This window comes from Papio anubis, chromosome 15 (genome assembly GCF_008728515.1).
Source record: "Papio anubis isolate 15944 chromosome 15, Panubis1.0, whole genome shotgun sequence".
Taxonomy (NCBI): Eukaryota; Metazoa; Chordata; class Mammalia; order Primates; family Cercopithecidae; genus Papio; species Papio anubis.
The window spans coordinates 27,564,843-27,584,178 of record NC_044990.1 but is presented as its reverse complement, the minus strand read 5'-3'; the positions used below and the strand labels follow the sequence as shown (position 1 = coordinate 27,584,178).

The 19,336-nt window shown below is 36.8% G+C and overlaps 1 protein-coding gene across 3 annotated transcripts in view; it reads right to left on the bottom strand.

The window, feature by feature from the left end:
- Positions 1 to 19,336, bottom strand: part of FNDC3A (fibronectin type III domain containing 3A) — a 218,322-nt gene that overhangs the window by 25,002 nt on the left and 173,984 nt on the right. For all 3 annotated transcript variants that reach the window (XM_003913872.4, XM_009191925.4, XM_003913873.5), the window contains 6 exons: positions 18,422 to 18,481; positions 16,955 to 17,093; positions 13,593 to 13,646; positions 11,157 to 11,281; positions 10,169 to 10,343; positions 7,086 to 7,172 (listed from right to left, as the gene is read on the bottom strand). In XM_003913872.4, coding sequence (XP_003913921.1) covers positions 7,086 to 7,172; positions 10,169 to 10,343; positions 11,157 to 11,281; positions 13,593 to 13,646; positions 16,955 to 17,093; positions 18,422 to 18,481 — 640 coding nt within the window. The remainder of the gene's footprint in view (positions 1 to 7,085; positions 7,173 to 10,168; positions 10,344 to 11,156; positions 11,282 to 13,592; positions 13,647 to 16,954; positions 17,094 to 18,421; positions 18,482 to 19,336) is intronic.

Genomic DNA, 19,336 nt, shown 5'->3' with positions numbered 1-19,336 from the left:
CCTCTCCTGAACTTAAAGATCCTCAAGTCCAATACCAAACCATGATTTTTTCTTCTCTAAACCTGCCCCTTTTTCTCTCCCCACAGTAAAAAGCTCTACCCGTCTACCTAGTTGCTCAAGTCAAAAGTGTTAGAGACAAACCGCCCCCAAAAAGCTTTGTGCTACTTTGTACTGCTGACACTCCCCATAAACCTCTCCATGCTGCCCACCCCTCCCCCTTATGCTCTGCAACTCTTCTCTGTGAGGCCCACCTTTCCCTCTGAGCCCCTTTACATTTCTAAGCCCTTATCTAGGTGCCACAGTGAAGACAGCAGACTTCACCTATCAGGCCTTGCTGTGATAAGCCAATCCCAATTACAGGCCATTGGGACTACACAAGGGGAGGTCGTGGGAAGCACAAACTTTATCTACACCTACCTGTAAGTTCCTTCATTTAGCCGCTACCACAAACGTCACAAGGTGATATATGGCAAAGTTAACCAACAAACGACCCCAGGGTCTCTCTCCCCAATATACATCCCTCATTTTGTAAGCTCAGGGCTTCCTCCTCTGTCTGCAGTGGAGCAGCCGGAGGTTCAATACACTTACTCACCTGACTTTGGGTTTATTCTTTCTCTTGGCTGACCTTACAAAAAGGAGACATCCTTGATTCTTCTCTAAACCGCATCAAATCTCTCACTATATCCCATTAACTTTACCTCCACTTCACTATTCTTTACAATTACAACCACGTTAATGAAAGCCTCCTTTCTCCTATCTTTCCTGAGTGACTGTAATTATACCACTACCTAGTTTCCCAGTGTACATTCCTGCCCTTGACCCCCACCTACTTTCTACACCGCAGCCAGAGGGACTTTATCACTGCTCAGCTCAGAACCCTTTAATGGTTTTCCATCTTACTCAAAATAAAATCTAAATTCCACACCATGCCTACAAGGCCCTGTGTGATTTCATCCTTAACTACCTCTTGAAACTCCACTGCAGGGTCTTTGTGCTAGCAGAATGTTTTTCTGATTTTGACATGCTACTTCCTTGTTACTCAGATCTGTTTAAATGCCATTTCCAAGAAGACTTCCTTAACTACCCAGTCATTCTCTCTTACCCCATTCTATTTTAATTAACCTGCATTGCACTTAACACAATCTATTTGTTTGCTTATTTATTGTCCATTCCCCTCATCAGAATATCTGTTGTAGTATTAGTGTTTAGAACAGTGCTTAGCAGAGAGTAGATGCTCAACTACTGGTTGAATGAATGCCTCATAGATGGGGACTATGATGCTATATAACACTATACACAAGGATATGAATAAATCTATGACCCCAAATAATTCATAGAGCCCCTCAGAACTCAGTAAAGTTTAGTCCAATTGTTCAATTTTGCTCAGGCTTCCTCAGTCCTCTCACAGTCACATGGATTTTCAGGATGTTTTCTCACTCTACTTCTTTACAAATGAGACTACAAATGGGTTTGAAACACTTCTCAATATTGTGCACAGAATCTACTTAAACCTTTTAACCAGAAGAACAGTCTTCCTAAAAACTATAAAGATTCATTTAATTACGTTTTTAAGGCTCTATATTTCAACATTGTCTCCTTTTACTGTAAAGCACCTTCTAGTCATAAGGGTAACTAAAGGTATAAAGTCAACAAGATAATCTCCCTCCACCCAAATTTTACACATAATCAAAATGTTCATTTAGTGCCTATCACATAAGGAGCACTGTGCTAGGAACCCTGTGTGATCAGATCTTATCTTCGAGGAGTTTAGAATCTTCATGCAGAAGATAAGCAATATGTGTATCAAAAGAATTGGGCAGGAGAAGAAAGATTACTAAGGCCTAAAATGGTTCAGGAAGGCTTTGAAAAGGGAAATGGAACTGTTATGGAGTCTTCCTGGGCAATAGCAATCAAAGGGGAAGCTTGGGTAAGAGAAAAAAACAGAAAGCCCTGCACGTAAGAGCACAAGTGAATAGTAAACAGTGAGCTCTGCTCAGGGAGACATCAGTAGTTAATCTGGTGAGGTAGCTGGTTCAAGTATGGACTGGAAGGTAGTAAATTTTAAAAACTGAATGGAAATATAAAGAACCTTATATCAAACTACGGAAATTGTTTCTTAGAGGGAAAGCTGTTTTTCAGAAAGATTAATCTAGGTATAGAGGAGAACCTGGATTGGAAGGTGAGAAAAGAGCCTGAAAGCAGTTATATACAGAACATGTTTGGAGACTTAGTATTCTTCAAGACAGAAACGGCGGATGATATAAGGCAAAAAGATGGTATATCCAAGCAAGAGAGGGATACACCAAGAAGACCTAAGGACTTAGCTAGGGCACACTTAGGGCAGAAAAGATAGATCATAAAATGACACCAGACAAGATGAGAGGAAGAAAACATGACTACATACTACGTACTGTAACAGATGTTGACGTAAGTGAATTTCAAGGATGGAACATAAAAGTAGTTAATGGAGTCAGATACAAGCTGTTTTGGTTTCTCTTTACCTATAAAAAGACCTCAAACAACAAGGAATAAGCTGAAAGTGAAAGTATCTAAAGGTTCTTAGCTCAAGATGCCCAGACCTTGACCTTTAGAAGCCTTGCTACATCCAAAGTGGGGATTGGAAATAAAAAAAGAAAAAAAAAATCCCAGAAGGCTTGCTACTTGAAAAACGTTCACAGGAAATTCAGGAAACAAGGCATCAGTTTTCTAGTGGCCTAGGGTTACAGGACTGGCCACTTGGCTATGAAGCCTTTGATAGTTTAAAAAAAAATTTTAGACACCAGGTCCTAGCCCAGCCTTCAGTGAACCATTCGATGAAATTAGAATTGCTTATAACTCTTAATTTTAAATAATTTTAAAGAATTTTGATTGCTTTGTTGTGCTTTAAAATTTTATTTTTGGCTGGGCGTGGTGGCTCATGCCTGTAATCCTAGTGCTTTGGGAGGCAGAGGTGGGAGGATTGATTGAGTCCAGGAGTTCAACACCATCCCGGGCAACATACAAGACTATCTACACACACACACACACACACACACACACACACACATGCGCACACGCATGCACTCTCTCTCTCTCTCTCTCTCTAGCCAGGTGTGGTGGCTCATGCCTGTGGTCTCAGCTTACTCAGGAGGCTAAGGTGGGAGGATCCCTTGAGCTCAGGAGTTTGAGGCTGCAGTGAACTATGATTGTGCCAATGCACTCCAGCCTGGGTGATGGTGTGAGCCCCGTTTCAAAATAAATAAATAAATAAATAAAATTTTATTTTCATTCTTATCATTTACATTTTTTCACTGTTCTAATCTTGTTTTAGTATTTTGATTATCCCAGAATTGTCCTCAGTGTAGAACATTGAGCTCTAGTATTTGGTAAACTTGGTCATATTAGTAGTTCATTTTACGTTAATCATATTCTTATTGTTTCTTCAGAATAATAACATGCTACTTAGTCATTACTTCCTGGATTGTATTTTAAATATTTTTAAAATATTTTAATTTTTTATAGTTTTTCTCAGTTTTCTAAGATCTCTCTTCAGTGTTCTAAGATCTCTCTAAAATATTAAGATTTTATTTTGATACAACTGTTTGAAAGAGTCCGCAATATCTAGCTAGAAAAGGAAGACAGAGACACAACAATAGGATTTAACGATTCAAAATGCCCTTAAGCTGGGATTCCCGCATATGGCAGATTTAAAATAAGTGTCTGAGCTCCTAGAACTTCATACAAGCATCATTTTCTACTTCCTGTTTTTTTTTCCTCCTCTAGATCAGCTGTTTCCAAATTTTGGAAGGATCAGAATTACCTGGAAGTATACCACAACAGATTGCTAGGCCTCTGCCCCCCAAATTTCTGATTTAGTAGATGGAGGTGGAGAGGGGAGGGGCCAGAGAATTTACATTTCTAACAAGTTCTCAGACGATACTGATAAAATGGCCTGCCGACCACTTTGAGAACTACTGCTCTACATCTTAATAAGCCAGAATATAGCCCTCTTCCTTTTATCCAGTGCTGTGTAAAGAGGTGGCTTTCAGAAATATTGTTTTCCCATCTCCAACCTCATTATCTGGGAGAATTTTGTGCAACAGCCTACTGTCTCCTTGGAGATTCTGACTGTATACTTCTCCCTCCCCTGAAATTTGACAGTGACTACCACAGTGAAACACAGTTTAATTAATTAGTTAATATTATTAAGAGATGATGTCTTGCTCTGCTGCCTAGGCTGGAGTGCAGTGACACGATCATAGCTCACTACAGCCTTGAAATCCTGGGCTCAAATGATCCTCCTTTCTCAGCCTCCGAAAGTGTTGGGATTATTACAAGTGTGAGCTACCATGCCTGGCAACTTTTACATAGAAAAAAAAAAAAAATTTTTTTTTTTTTTTTTTTTTTTTTTAGACAGAGTCTTGCTATATATCACCCAGTCTGGAGTGCAGTGGCATAATCTTGGCTGACTGCAAACTTTGCCTCCCAGGTTCAAGCAGTTCTTGTGCCTTAGACTCCCAAGTAGTTGGGATTACAGGCGTGAGCCACCATGCCTGGCCTAAATAGAAATTTGATTGGCTTATAGTAGAACGCTAAGGAATCTGACACATATGTGTATTTGTATGCATTTCAGTCCCTATAATACCATGGTGTTACAAGGTAGTAGAATTTTAGGATTTTCATAAACTTAACAAATTACAAAGACAACTTCCTCTTTAGGAGACCTGTTGGAATGCTTCATTAATGAAGCAAAAATACAACCCAATATCATCACAAAACTGGAATGGATGTGCCTATTTCTCAGGTATTTTATAAATCTTGTAAATATGAAAACCATATTTAGAAATTAAATTGACCTAGCATTATTATACGTTTTTAAAATGAAGCTAATAGCAAAAAATAAAGCATAACAATTATTATGTATTAAATAATCAAATTTCCCATTGCTAAAGACTTAAGGTTCTTAAGAAGTAATAAAATTTATCTTTGCTTTTTAATAGTGAACACAATTTACAGTGGCTTTTATCATTTATTTGAAATGGTTTGATTAAATAAGCACTGGCAGGAAAATTTAAATGTTGAATTTATCAACTAATGAGCATCCTGTTATATTCTTGGGAAAACTTCTGTGCAAATACAGTCTGGCTTATATTAACTGGTATATTAACTAATTCAAGCACGGTCGGCCAAGAAATAGCAATGTATATACTGACCAAGACAAAGAGCAAAATTATATTCTAGAATAATACTATACTAGGAAAATAAGAATTTCAGGAGTCTTCACACTAGAACAATCTTCAAAGCTTGCCTCAAGTGAGCAAGAATGACATGTAGTCTCCCCACCCTCCTCCGGGAATAATTTAGTACAAAGGCCAATAGATGGGCTGAGTTAAGGCAAGCCTTTGTGCTGGGGACAGGGATGTCTTGGGTGGAGGCAGCAGCATGTACCCAGTAAGAACTCAAGCACCTTGATCCTGAATAGGACTTTAGGGAAGAGAATGGGGGGGACAGGGAGGGGTTTGATCCAGTAAGTAAATACACTGAACTGGATCAAAGTTTCTCACTGATGATGAAGGAAGTTAGAAATAAGGACAGGGGAAAACTAAAATTAACCTGTGGCACTGGATTAGAATTGAGGGTATCTGGTGTGAACTCATGATTTTTAAAAATACAGAGATAAGAAACACAGACATGTATCTGTGTTGTAACTGTATATTTATGTATATACACGTGTATAAATATTTGTATATGAACTAAACATATACACACATATAGTTCCTAGCTCTGTCCATTGGGAGGGTGCCCAGGAGCAGTAAAACCTCTATGGCAATTAAGTATACTTAGTATCTAGATCTTGATTCCTAAATATCACTGTCCACTAAAAGGATCCTGGTGCTTTGAGAAATGGCCAATTCCAGAGTTTAAGAAGGTAAACTTTAAGATGGGACTACAATATCTTGTGCCAGAAAGGAAGGGCTCAAAGAATGAGAGACATGTCAAAAGGATTCTGAAGCCAGCTTGTAGGGGATCCCAAATCTGGGACAATTTGAGCCTCACAATAATCAAAGCAACAAAATATAACCCATTGAACAGACTTCCATGAGTACCTACTGATATAAATAGGAAGAAGAGAACGTCTTTCTTTCCTTACAGTATATTGCCAACTAATTAATGTAGAAAAAAATGATAAAATTTAAAAAATCACCACTTGGCACCATCAATCATGGTTATAATTGATTTAGGCAAGAATCACCAATGGGTGTTAAAACGATCGATGAAAGTTTGATAAGGAAGAAGATACTCACAGGGTACACAGTATTTACAAAACACTTATTAATTACAAACAAAAAACAATAACTTTATGGTTATTATAAATATGAGAAGAATATGGTAGATACAGGCTTTATCAAGTGACTACCAGTAATAAGACAAATTGAAATTATACGCCACTTGATATGATACATTGAGAAAAACGTAGCATTATTTTCTGTGATATCCCTGCCAACAAAGCATACACTTAGTAACGTTCTAACATTCATATTTTAAAAGATGTTTGGTCACATTACACAAATAAGAGTCATATAAATTGGTTTTTGTTTTAAATATATAAAGTTTGAGAAGCACCACTATATAATAAAGTAAAACAAAAAAGCTCACTAGAAAAGGTCAACATTATATAAGATCTAAAACCAAAGGAGTGAAGTATACACTTGGATTTAAAACAGTAAGAATAGAGACCGGGTGCAGTGGCTCGTGTCTGTAATCTCAGAACTCTGGGAGGCCGAGGCAGGAAAATCGCTTGAACCCAGGAGTTTGAGACCAGCCTGGGCAACATGGTGAAACCTCGTCTCTACAAAATAAGTTAGCCAAGTGTGGTGGCATGCACCTGTGGTCTCAGCTCCTTGGGAAGCTGAGGTGGGAGGATGACTTGAGCCCAGGAGGTTGTGGCTGCAGCGAGCCATGATTGTGCCACTGCAGCAGCCTGGGTGACAGAGTAAGAGCCTGTCTCAAAAAACAAACAAACAACAAACAGAAAACAAAGAACCCCAACGTGCCAGTAAGAATAGGAACAAGGAACAAATCTTTTAAGGGTTTTCAAAGCTTACCTTAAATTTATACTTTGTACTACGTCTGAGATTTTTCACTGTGTAAGCAAGATCTTCTCCGTCATATTTAGGCTTAAAACCATATCCCTGGAAAAGGAAAACAAAGTCTTCATTCGATGTCTAACAATATAAATATGGGCAATAATGAATATGTAAAAAGACCCAGGTTTCTCTTCATCTTCTACTATGTGCAATATGACTAAAGCTCTGTTGAGTGGAATCCTCACCTTGATGCTTCTGTCTTCAGTGGGTAGACCCGGAAATGCTTATTGAACATTTGGTGGAAGATGAAGCAGACCACTTAGTCTCAGTAAATATAGTAGCCAAGAGAAGACGATCTTTGTGTTGAGGGAAGAGAGGTTAGCGTTGGAGCCAATGGTAACTTCACCATCAGTAAGCTATCCCAAGAACAGAGATTTCCCAGAGACATCGTGCAAGAGCTGAACAGAACTGTAAGTAGTTAACATATTTAACTTGCCCTTAACACATAGTTGTTTAAGTAAATAATTGAAGGGTTAGCTGTGCTGGCAGGTGAGGATGTCACTTAGATTTGGGATTGCTATGTCCAGCACCAGTGACAATGCTTTACAAACTTTCCAAACGTTATCATTTCTTGAATTTAAAAAAATTGAGATATAATTCATATGCTGTAAAATTCACCATTTCAAAGTATAAAATCTGATGGCTTATAGTGTATTCACAAAGTTGTGCAACCCTCACCTAATTTCTAATTTCAGAAAAAGCCTGTCCTTTTTTGGGTAGCAGTCACTTCCCTCCTCCTCCTATCTACTAACATACTTCCTGTTTCTATGGAATTGTCTATATCCATATAAATGGAATCATATAATATGTAGTCTTTTGTAACTGGGCTCTTTTATTTAGCATAATGTTTTCAAGGTTGATTCATGTTGTGGCATATACTGGTACTCTTTTTATGGCTGAAAAATATTCCATTGTATGGATACACCACATTTTGTTTATTCATCTATCTGCTGATGGATATTTGGGTTGTTTCCACTTTTTGACTATTACGAATAATGCTGCTATGAACATTTGTGTACTAGTTTTTTGTATGAACACGTGTTTTCAATTCTTTTGGGTATATACTTAGGGGTGGACCAGGGCTATTTTTGACCTATATTCCTTCAAAGTAGCTCTGAAAATCTATGAACTGTATATAGATTTAACAATAGAATACACCCTAACTTCTGGTCAGCTAGGCTCTAGGTAACAGGATGTGAGTGATGTGTAACTAGATTCAGGCTGCACCAGTTTCACAGGAAACTTTAAAAATCTTCTGTGATACTTTGGGAAGCAGTGTATAAATACATTTAGAGAAAGGCAGACACATATTTCTTCATCTTTTAGAGCTGTTTAGTCAAGAAGGCTGTGATCTTCCCCTCCCCATAATTTCCCTAAAACAGATAAAGTGTAGCCTATGTGGTTCCAAAGCATAGACAGACATATATATACACACACAAACAAAACAAAACCTCTTTCACATCCAAAGAAAATACAGAGTTTTCAGGCTGGGCACAGTGGCTCAAGTCTGTAATCCCAGCACTTTAAGAGGACGAGGTGGGAGGACCACTTGAGCCTAGGAGTGCGAGACCAGCCTAGGCAACATAGCGAAACTCTGTCTCTACAAAAAATAAAAATTTTTTTATTTTAAAATTAAAATACAGGCACATGGTGGCATGTGCCTGTAGTCCCATCTACTTGAAAGGCTGAGGTGAAAGGATTGCCTGAACCCAGGAGTTCAAGGTCGAAGTGAACCGAGATTGTGCCACTGCACTCCAGCCCGGGCTACAGAGCAAGACCTTGTCGCAAAAGAAAAAAAAGACTGAGTTCTTCATCATGCCTAACCTCTTCCAAACAGTAACAAGCCAAGGCTTCAAAGGACTGGGAAATGAGCTAATTACTGTGGCAATATTTATTGTATTAGGATTAATGCCACACTAAAATGTTTTTTTTTTCTGATTTAAAAAAAATATAAAGTTCTGGGATACATGTGCAGAACATGCAGGTTTGTTACATAGGTATACATGTATCATGGTGGTGTGTTGCACCCATCAACCCATCATTTACATTAGATATTTCTCCTAATGCTATCCCTCCCCTACCCCCCTACCCCCCAACAGGCCCCGCTGTGTGATGTTCCCCTCCCTGTGTCCATGCGTTCTCATTGTTCAATTCCCACTTATGAGTGAGAACATGCAGTGTTTGGTTTTCTGTTCCTGTGTTAGTTTGTTGAGAATGATGGTTTCCAGCATAGCCTACCAACCAAAAAAAGCCCAGGACCAGATGGATTCACAGCTAAATTCTACTAGAGGTACAAAGAGGTGCCGGTACCATTCCTTCTGAAACTATTCCAAACAATATAAAAAGACGGACTCCTCTCTAACTCATTTTATGAGGCCAGCACCATCCTGATACCAAAACCTGGCAGTCACAACAAAAAATGAAAATTTCAGGCTGATATGCCTGATGAACATCAATGCGAAAATCCTCAATAAAATACTGGCAAATCAAATCCAGCAGCACATCAAAAAGCTTATCCACCATGATCAAGTTGGCTTCATCCCTAGGAATGCAAGGCTGGTTCAGCATACACAAATCAATAAACATAATCCATCACATAAACAGAACCACTGACAAAAACCACATGATTATCTCAATAGACGCAGAAAAGGTCTTTGATAAAATTCAATACCCCTTCATGCCAGAAACTCTCAATAAACTAGGTATTGATGGAATGTAGCTCAAAATAATAAGAGCTATTTATGACAAACCCACAGCTAATATACTGAATGGGCAAAAGCTTGAAGCATTCTCTTTGAAAACCAGCACAAGACAAGAATGCCCTCTCTTCTCCTATTCAACATAGTATTGGAAGTTCTGGTCAGGGCAATTAGGCAAGAGAAAGAAATAAAGTGTATTCATATAGGAAGAGAGGAAGTCAAATTGTCTCTGTTTGCAGATGACATGATTGTATATTTAGAAAACCCCATCACCTCGGCCCAAAATCTCCTTAAGCTGAGAATGTTTTAAATACACTATTTAAAATCCATATTTGCACTTACTGAAGTTTCTTCCTCCATCTCTAAAATGTAAGAAATTCCTTCATCTGATGGTGTTCCTGAAGGCTTACTCCACTGTAAGGATAACCAAGTAATTCCAGCCTTTGTTAATACAGGACTTGCTGGCATAGAAGGAGCACAGCCTGAAGTGTAATATAAGACTTCTTCACTAAAACCACTGTTGAAACAAATGGTTTTAAAAGGTGTGAAAAAGTTATTTTTACAGTGAAAGAACAGGTTTGTAACAGATGTAATTTTTTTTGAAAATGACAATTTTTGATAATGAATTATAATACAAATAATATATCTTGGGTTTGATCTCTTTATGATAACCAGGTCAGATACCAAACAGTGAATTAGTGTTCTACTAAAAATGCAGTTTTTTTCAGATTTGTAAGCCTTTATATCATAATTTGTCCAGTCAATGAAAAAAAATATATATTACCTTATGGAAACAATAACACTCACGTACTGGTGTAAATGTTGTAACTTTTAAACACACTTTCATACAATGCCATTTATATAAAATAGAAAATGTAAGTTCTCAGTTGTGTAATTAAATGCACCTGCCCCTAAGGTGAGCAGCGCTATCTCTAGATCAAAAATAATTTTAATGACTCTTGAAAGATACTTGGCCTTTCTATTTAAATTGGGTATTTTAGATGTTCTTACAATTCGCCTGACTTTAAACAAAATATTGAAATTACATATGCTGAGGAGCAAAATAAAAATTTCTTTGTCACATATAAAAATCTAATTTATATCGGAAAATCTTGGAAAGTTGTAAGTTTAATCTTTCCTGTGGTTCCTATGTAACTAAGATAACTCTCTCAGAGCTTTTGCTAGACTGGTGAACACATCTTAACCATATCAACAAAGAGATAAACTAAACAGAATTTTTAATGAATAATTTGGACAGTAAATAATTATACAATTGAAGTTGACTTGATAATCTAAAAATATTTACATTCTTTTATAAAATACACCTTACCTTGTACCATAGTCATTTCTGGCCGATAGTCTGAATTTACAGCCCATTGCTGGTGACAGTTTAGTAATTTTAAATTGTTTCTGTGAGCCCATATAACACTGACAAAATTCTCCATTTCCTTTTCCCTACAAGAAATGGCTGATTATTATATATCATGTACATTACTGCAAAAAGATAAATCCACATCAATTCCTTCTTGACAGTTACATATTAGCAAGTGTATACTAAAAGCCATGGATCTCAAGAGAAGGCTGAGATACAGCACATCTTTTACATGATATTGATCATCAAACACAGAATTAGAACACCAGAAAGCAGGTATCTTTGTATAGCTTCTTGAATTAAGCACTCTCTTTTAGCCCATGTCAAATCTCTGGTTTTAATAAAGAAAACTCTGCAGGTATGGCTCCTACAATCTCCATGGAAGACTATCAGTGGTAGAAATGGGGTGATGATCTTTGACAGGGTCAACTGGCAGTTTTTTTCAACCTATGGAAAGCTCTAAGTGAACAGTTTTAAGAAAAGGTCCTTACCCATGCCCAAACTTCCAACTAGATAGCTCATAAACTTCTTTAAAATAAAACTTTTGGAGCTTCTACTGCTTAGACTAACATTGAAAAAGTTCTAGCAGAGAGCACAGCCCAATTACAGGCAATAAGAGGGAGAGAGAAAAGTTAGGACAACTAAAGAGTTTTAGAAATTTAGAGTGCTAAATAAAACGGGTAAGTTTCACATTCACCACCCATTTTTCTTTATTGTGTTGCTAGAGATGAAAGGGTAGTTAGGGTGACTTCTGCTTCAAAGAAAACCTGTAGACTGTCCTTGACTGCTTTACTGAATGCTTGTTTAGTGGATTCAACTGAGTTTCTAAGTAGAAAATCGTATCATCTCTAAATAATGACAGTTTTGCCCCCAAGCCAGACCCATGACTGTACTTTTTGCTTTGGTTTCAAGTCATACTGCCTTAAGAATAACTTCTGAAAGAATGTTAAATAAAGGTACGGATAATTGGCAATCTTGACTTATTTCAGCATTGCATAAAAATGCCTTTATTTGTTTAGTGATGGTACAAAAATAACTATCAAATAAGAAATTACCTTTCTATTCCTAATCTGCTTTGAGTTTTAACTCAGATGAATGGTAATCAAATACTCTTCCTTAATTTATCAAGATAATATAGTTTTCTTCTAAATTAATGTGATATGTTAATAGGTTTTCTAATTCTAAATTATCTTAGAATTTCTGGAATAAAATCTACTTGGTTGTGCTTTATTGTTCTTTTAATATACTGCCAGATTCCCAACTTATCAATGGAATTTCTTCCACTCCCTCTGGCCCCTCTTCTTAGCTTGGTACAAGCCACAGGGCAAGAGAGAACATAGTAACTGATAGTAAAAACAATGTGCTAAACCAGGCTTGTCCAACCTGCGGCCCAGGACAGCTTTAAATGTGGCCCAACACAAATTTGTTAACTTCCTGAAAATATTATGAGATATTTTTGTGATTTTTCAAAAGCTCATTAGCTATTATTGTTAGTGTTAACGTAGGTTGGCGCAAAAGTAACTGCTGTTTTTGCCATTACTTTTAATGGCAAAAACAGCAACTACCTTTGAACAAATCTAGTATTTTGTGTGGCCCAAGAAAGCCAAAAGATTGGACGCCCCGGTACTAAACAACGAAGTCCAGTATGCTTGCTGTGGTTGGCTGAGTAATGGCCACCATGAATATCCAGCTCCCAATCCCCTGAACCTGTGAATATGACCTTATATGGTAGGAGGAACCGTACAATGTGACTAAGAATCTCGAGATGGGAGCTCATCCTGGATTATTTGAATAGACCCTACATGGAATCTTAAGTGTTCCTAAAAAAGGAAGACAAAGAGGTTTGAAGACAGAGGAGGAAGAAGGTGATGTGATGATGGAAACAAGGGGAGAAAAGGCAATATGATGTGGCCATGAACCAAGTAATGACAGCCTACAGAAGCTTGTCAAGGCAAGGAAACAGATTCTCCTCTAAAGTTGCTGGAGAGAGCCTGGCCATGCTGACACCTTGATTTTGTCCCAGAGAAACTCATTTTGGATTTCTGAACATTCAGAACAGTAAGAGAAAAATGTACTGTTTTAATATCAGGTTTGGGGTAATTTGTTATAGCAGCTGTAGGAAAAGGAATACACTTGCCTTTAAGGCTGATATGAAAAAAAGTTCCTTTATCAAGGTAGTTACCTAAATAATAGTTTTGATGGTGATTTAGTTGAAAATAGGGAAGTCAGGAATGTTTTCTAAAAACACCATCAATCCACTCATGCACCACACAAAATCATTCATACTTTTTTTGACAGAAGAATGTACTTGATGATTAAAATAAATGAAAAAGTTATTTCTGCCTGAAGATACGCACATAATGTTAAGCATTTAAAAAGATTCAATTTACTTACTTCATCCCATTCTAATACAAAGTTTTGGATTTTAGAACCATTGTCACTAGGTGCCTAAAACCAACATCAAAAAACAAAATGAAAACAAATTAGTACATTCATAAATGATACTGTGATGATCTAATGTAAGGATCTAGCTTATGTGGCAGATGTTCCCTGTGACTTGGTTCTGGGAAAATGTTCATGAAAATACAAAAATATATATATTGTATACCCTATAATCCTTTCAAATTTAAGGAAAGAAATATAGGGAAAGAAAGCAAGAAGCTACTCAAGTCTTCCTGAACACTGAACAATCTCTTTTAGCAAGAACTATTAATAACTTGAAAAAGTCTTTAAAAAAAAACATTTTGCTTTCCTTCCAGAGAGTTTTATCAGCTTTAAGTTTGTAGGACTGATCCTGTCATTTGTATTAAAACTCACCTTACAAAATAAATGGAATATTGTATAAAATACCAAAGAGCGAAGAACCAGGGTGCTGAAAGAAGCTCTGGGAGGGCAGTGTCTCGGTTCTCGTTTCTAGACTGACTGCTGGTTACCTGAGACTATTGACTTAGCAATCTGTTAATATTTTAGGTGTAAAAGAATGCAGTTCCCTTGGCATTTTATTTCAGTATTTAATCATTCTAAAAATCATGAATTTCAACCTTAATTCCATCTGAATTTTCTTTCTACAATTTCAGCCCATTTCCTCTTTGCAGAACAAATGATCACCCCTATTCTTATTATAACTCCATATATTTGCAGACAATTGACTTTAAGACTCTGGTCAAAATTCTACCATTTTAATTTCTGAAAAGATGTTTTACGAACTCTTTCCAGTTTTTACATAATATTGCTAACTATGTAAATGGCAATCAAGGATCATTAAGTTTTTAATACAGACGAACACAGAGGTCTAAATTATTTGTTAAACACTAATACAGATCTTACAATATTAATTTTTTTTTAAATTATAATTTAAAACTGGTTAGCATGGCCAGAATTTGCTTGTTAAGTTAGGGTAATATCTCACTGACTGGCAAACTGCAGTGGCAGTTAAAAATGAATATAATGTGAACGGGGCAGAGAAAGAATCTTTGGGAAACTCCAACTCTTCTGATGTAGAGGAAGAGAATCCAAAGAGAGAGATCAAAAGTCTCAGCAGGAAGTGAGGGGTATAAAAAGACATTTTCCAACTGTTAATGACTCCAGACTGCTCTAGTCTAGTTGCTGAGGTCTCTCACATTTACTTGATTAATTTTTCTCTTTTCTAAAAGTGAGGCTATTAAAATGTCCACCTTAACCTGAGACTGAGCCTCTAGCTTTTCTCCAAGTTAGAGCGGATACTATTAAGTGTAAAGTGTTTTTTTTTTTTACCTTATCTCATTTAGTCCTCAGATCAACTCTATGAAGTACTATTACCTGAACTTTACAAAAGAGGAAATGAGGGCTTCAAAGAACCAAATAAATTGTCCCAGATCACAAAGTCGTTAAAAGTAGAGCAGAACTGAATTTGTTCTACCTGCCCACAAAATCAGTGTTCCTACCCAGTATTCTAGGGGCTGAGAAGCACATAGTCTGCCTGGGGGAACTGGCAATAAACAGAAAAAGATCATCTTTAGTGAGCTTTTTGTTATCACCATGCTCTGGCAATTCTAAACAAAGTCAGTTAATAAGATACCTCTCTCAACTGCTACCTCCCATGTTAACCCCCATAGGAATGCTTTTAGATTAGGTGAGGTAGCAGTCAAAAGACCAGCTATTCAAGTCACTAAACTACTCTTAGTGACTTTTCTTCGTTTTTAATATTAAATAACAATAGTTATTATGCTCATTATGTTCTAGACATTACACCTTGGGCTATTTAGATGCTACCTGTTTAATCCTCCCGACTCTGAGGTATATAATACTATCTTCCAACAACAGTGACAATATCTTTTTCCAACCATGTTGATTATTGTGTGTGTACATAGGGCCATTTCTGGAAGGGTTCAAGCCTGGGAAACCTGTGTGGGTAATCTGAGGTACCACTGCCTACATCTTATATAGGGATGTTAGGATACTGTTAAAGGCAGACATTTCAAATTGTATTTTAATTATCATTGAAATAAAGAACAGTTATCTACAGAAATCTTTAACCTATATAAAGAACAATGGGTTGCTACCTCAACTGCTCTACCAAAGGAAAGGGTCTGAGCATATTCACAAATAAACTACTACTGTAAGTGACATGAAATAAAATTAGTCATACTTTTTTATCACACATGAATATATGTATATATACACAGCTGCTTGACTTACATGTGTTAATAGTACTTTTTGACTACAAAAGTATCTAATATCCTCAGAAGAACTAGAAACTAACAAGCTACAGAACAAGTAGTAAGCCCCACATTTTTAAAAGCTTTCAAAAGTAAGGCTAGCCCTGAGCTTGCTCTGGACGCAAGGACAGATAATTAAATCAAGAGGAATAGTTACATCTCACTGCAAACCAATACTAACAGGATTGGTACCCCATTCTAAGGGATGTTTTGAAATTTTGTGGGGGCTATTTCTGACCTGATCACAATAATTCAGGAGGGGAGAGTCTGGTGGTTATGGGGTGAAGATCAAGAGCGCTAATAGCCCCACAGAATGGGGGACAATCAGTATGATGAGGAATTGTTCTCCTCTAGGACTTTCAAATATCTATCAGAATTGAAGAACCAAATCCCATTTTATAAAGTATTTTTTGTATGGTTTTAACAGACACCAAGTTTCCCAAAATGCAATAACTGCGCAATTTGGGAAAAACTGCATTTAATTTGTTCAGAAATTTACCGAGTCCACACTATTTCAGAAAATCACATAATCAGTGACAATGCTGTCTGTGGTATTTGAATGACTAATTCTATGTATGGCATCTGTCTACTTCATTGTATCTTCTTGTGTAGCTGGGACCAAACATTTATAAATTAAAATATATACTTTTCTATTGAGAATAACTTTATTCCTCCTTTTAGGCAGCATATTGATCTATGAGTACAGCTATTATAAATCTAATTTTACAATACAACTCGGAATATAAAGGCATCATGACAAAGTATTACAAAAAGAAGTAATGGGTTAAGAATCACTGTTGTGAATCTCAATGCCATCACATGTGCAATGTAATAAGCACTGTTAATTACAAATCAATCGTTTTTGCTATATTTACATATAGTAAGAAAAACCAGTAACAGTGCTATTTTAAGATACATTAAATAGGCATTTATGTCTTATATGTAAAGAGCAGGAACAAATTAGAGCTCTTTGTCTCCAGAAACAACTGAAACTTAATACTACCAGGGGAAACAAAGAAACACACGTCCAGTTGGAAACACCCTAAAGAATATTCTTACCTTCCATTGCAAAGTGAGTGAATTTTTGGTCCGATTGGCTATCCTTGGTGGATTAGGTATATCAGGTTCACAGCTCAGGGTGGTAAAGATTTCAGCTTCTGAAGGAGTTCCCTTTATAGAATTATATTCTGCCTGGACTCTATGGTGATAAAATAAATAGTTTTACCTTTCAGAATCACTGTATCCTATTTTCAATAGTGTCACCTTTAAGTATTTGCAGATTAGGAAGGTGTCCACTAAAAGTTCTATCAAGAAAATATGACTATCAGAAGTAAAAGGTGACCCTTCCAAAAAAAAGGACAAGTTTTTTTTTTCTTTTTTGCTGCAACCCAAAGAAATAATTTTAAATTGTGATATAACTGTGAGTGTGCATATGTGTATTTACACACACACGCAAAAAAAATTCCTGAAACAATGTTCTCAACTATGGGGAATACACTGATGCTTTCTGTCCTATTTGATTCTATTTCTTTAAAAAAAAAATGCTGAATATAATGCACAAAATTAAATTCATGACTAAATGTGACTACAATCTACAGTTTGAAAAATATTAGGTTGGACAATACTTTGAATATATCCATAGGAAGTACACTTGAACACTTAGTACTTTAACAGAAATAATTCCAACCACATACACTCTTTTTAAAAATGGGGGTAATTAACTAAATGTGTTATATTAGGCTTCAATTGGGTAAGCCCTAGAGTCTATGAAATTTTAGTAAATTACACTAGAAGAACTGCATAGAGTAAAACATTATCTAAGTTCTTCCTATTAAATGTTATGAAATTCTAGAGTCTTGTATCCCGAACCCTAAAATAGGATGTAGTAAAAATATGTGTGTAAACGAAGTATTTATAATTATTTTATAAAAATTCCAAAAGCTGGGACAAGTTTCCAGTGCCAAACTAGATGCTACAGACATATTCTACAGATTCATTCCAAACCCAAAATTCTAGCCCTTCACTGTAACATGAGTTAAATGTTTTTGTTTGTTGAAAAATTTTGATAATTTTACCAACAGAAAAATTGAAGTCTGGAAATTTTTTTTTTTTTTTTTTTGAGACAAAGTCTCACTCTGTAGCCCAGGCTGGAATACAATGGCACAATCACGGCTCACTGCAGTCTTAACCTCCTGGGCTCAAGCAATCCTCCTACTTCAGCCTTCTGAGTAGCTGATGCCACAGGCCTGCATCACCATGCTTGGCTACTTTTTGGATTTTTTTGTCGAGATGGGGTCTCACTATGTCGCTCAGACTGGTCTCAAACTCCTGGGCTCAAGAAATCCTCCCTTCTTGCCCACCCAAAGTTGCTGGGATTATGGGCGCACTGCGACCAGCCCACAAAGTCTGCTTTTAATCCGAAATTAATGTTTAAATCATATAATAGATTTTTTAAAAAAATAATTATTTAAAAAAAAAAACCCCTTATGCTGTATCATATAGAGGCAATCTGTAGGAATTCCTTACTTTGCATGGTAATCCGTGGCTGGCTTGAGATCATTTAAAGTGATATTTGTCTCTTCTCCTCTGGGGAAAAAAGGGTAGTATTTCAATGTCTGGTAAACAAAGCATTTTCAAACGATGTACATTATATACACTATAGTTTAGAGTATTTTATGAAACTACTTCTTTCTTTACCAACTGTAACTGGATTCAGATTCCACTAATACGGAATTTGGCAGCTAGGATATGTACCAAACTTACATGTGTACCTGCATACTACTTTAAAACAGAAGGTAGTGCTAAGCAAATCCGCTGAGTGAGCCAGACTTTTTTTTGGAGTGGAGTTAAGGAAGGTATTTAGTTTACTGAAGAAACAAAACTATTATCAATTATTTAAAAATCCATTTTGCATAGTTAAAATAAATAAAAGATGTACTGTTGAAAGAAAAATTGCCAATTTTTTACAAGGCGTCTGCCACTATTTTATTTTATTAGAAAATAATGTGGAACTTCATTTAAAATGTTACACTTTGAACAGATCACCTAAGAGAGAACACTGGAATTAAGCAGGAGTGACTGGAAACATGTAAAACAAGGAAGGAGAGGGAAGTAAGCCTGCTAGGTTGCAATCAACTGGGAGCCTAGAAAGGTTCTCCAGTGTGGGGAAAGGGTAAGTAAGTGACCCCCAGTGGTCCACATTCCCATCGTGGACTCCTGTATTCTAGTCATGGGAAAGATCCTAGACCCTTGTGGGCTGCAACTAACACAGGGAGATGCCTGGAGTCATGCAAGCATTGCTCAAGAGAGGGAGCTTACGCTGGGTCCTATACACCTCCCAAAAACAAACCCTAAGCAGCTAGAACAAGGTATCATATTGAGAGCACAACCCCCAACAGACTGCATCCTGCCCACGGGCCCTACAGTCCCCACATCTCCACA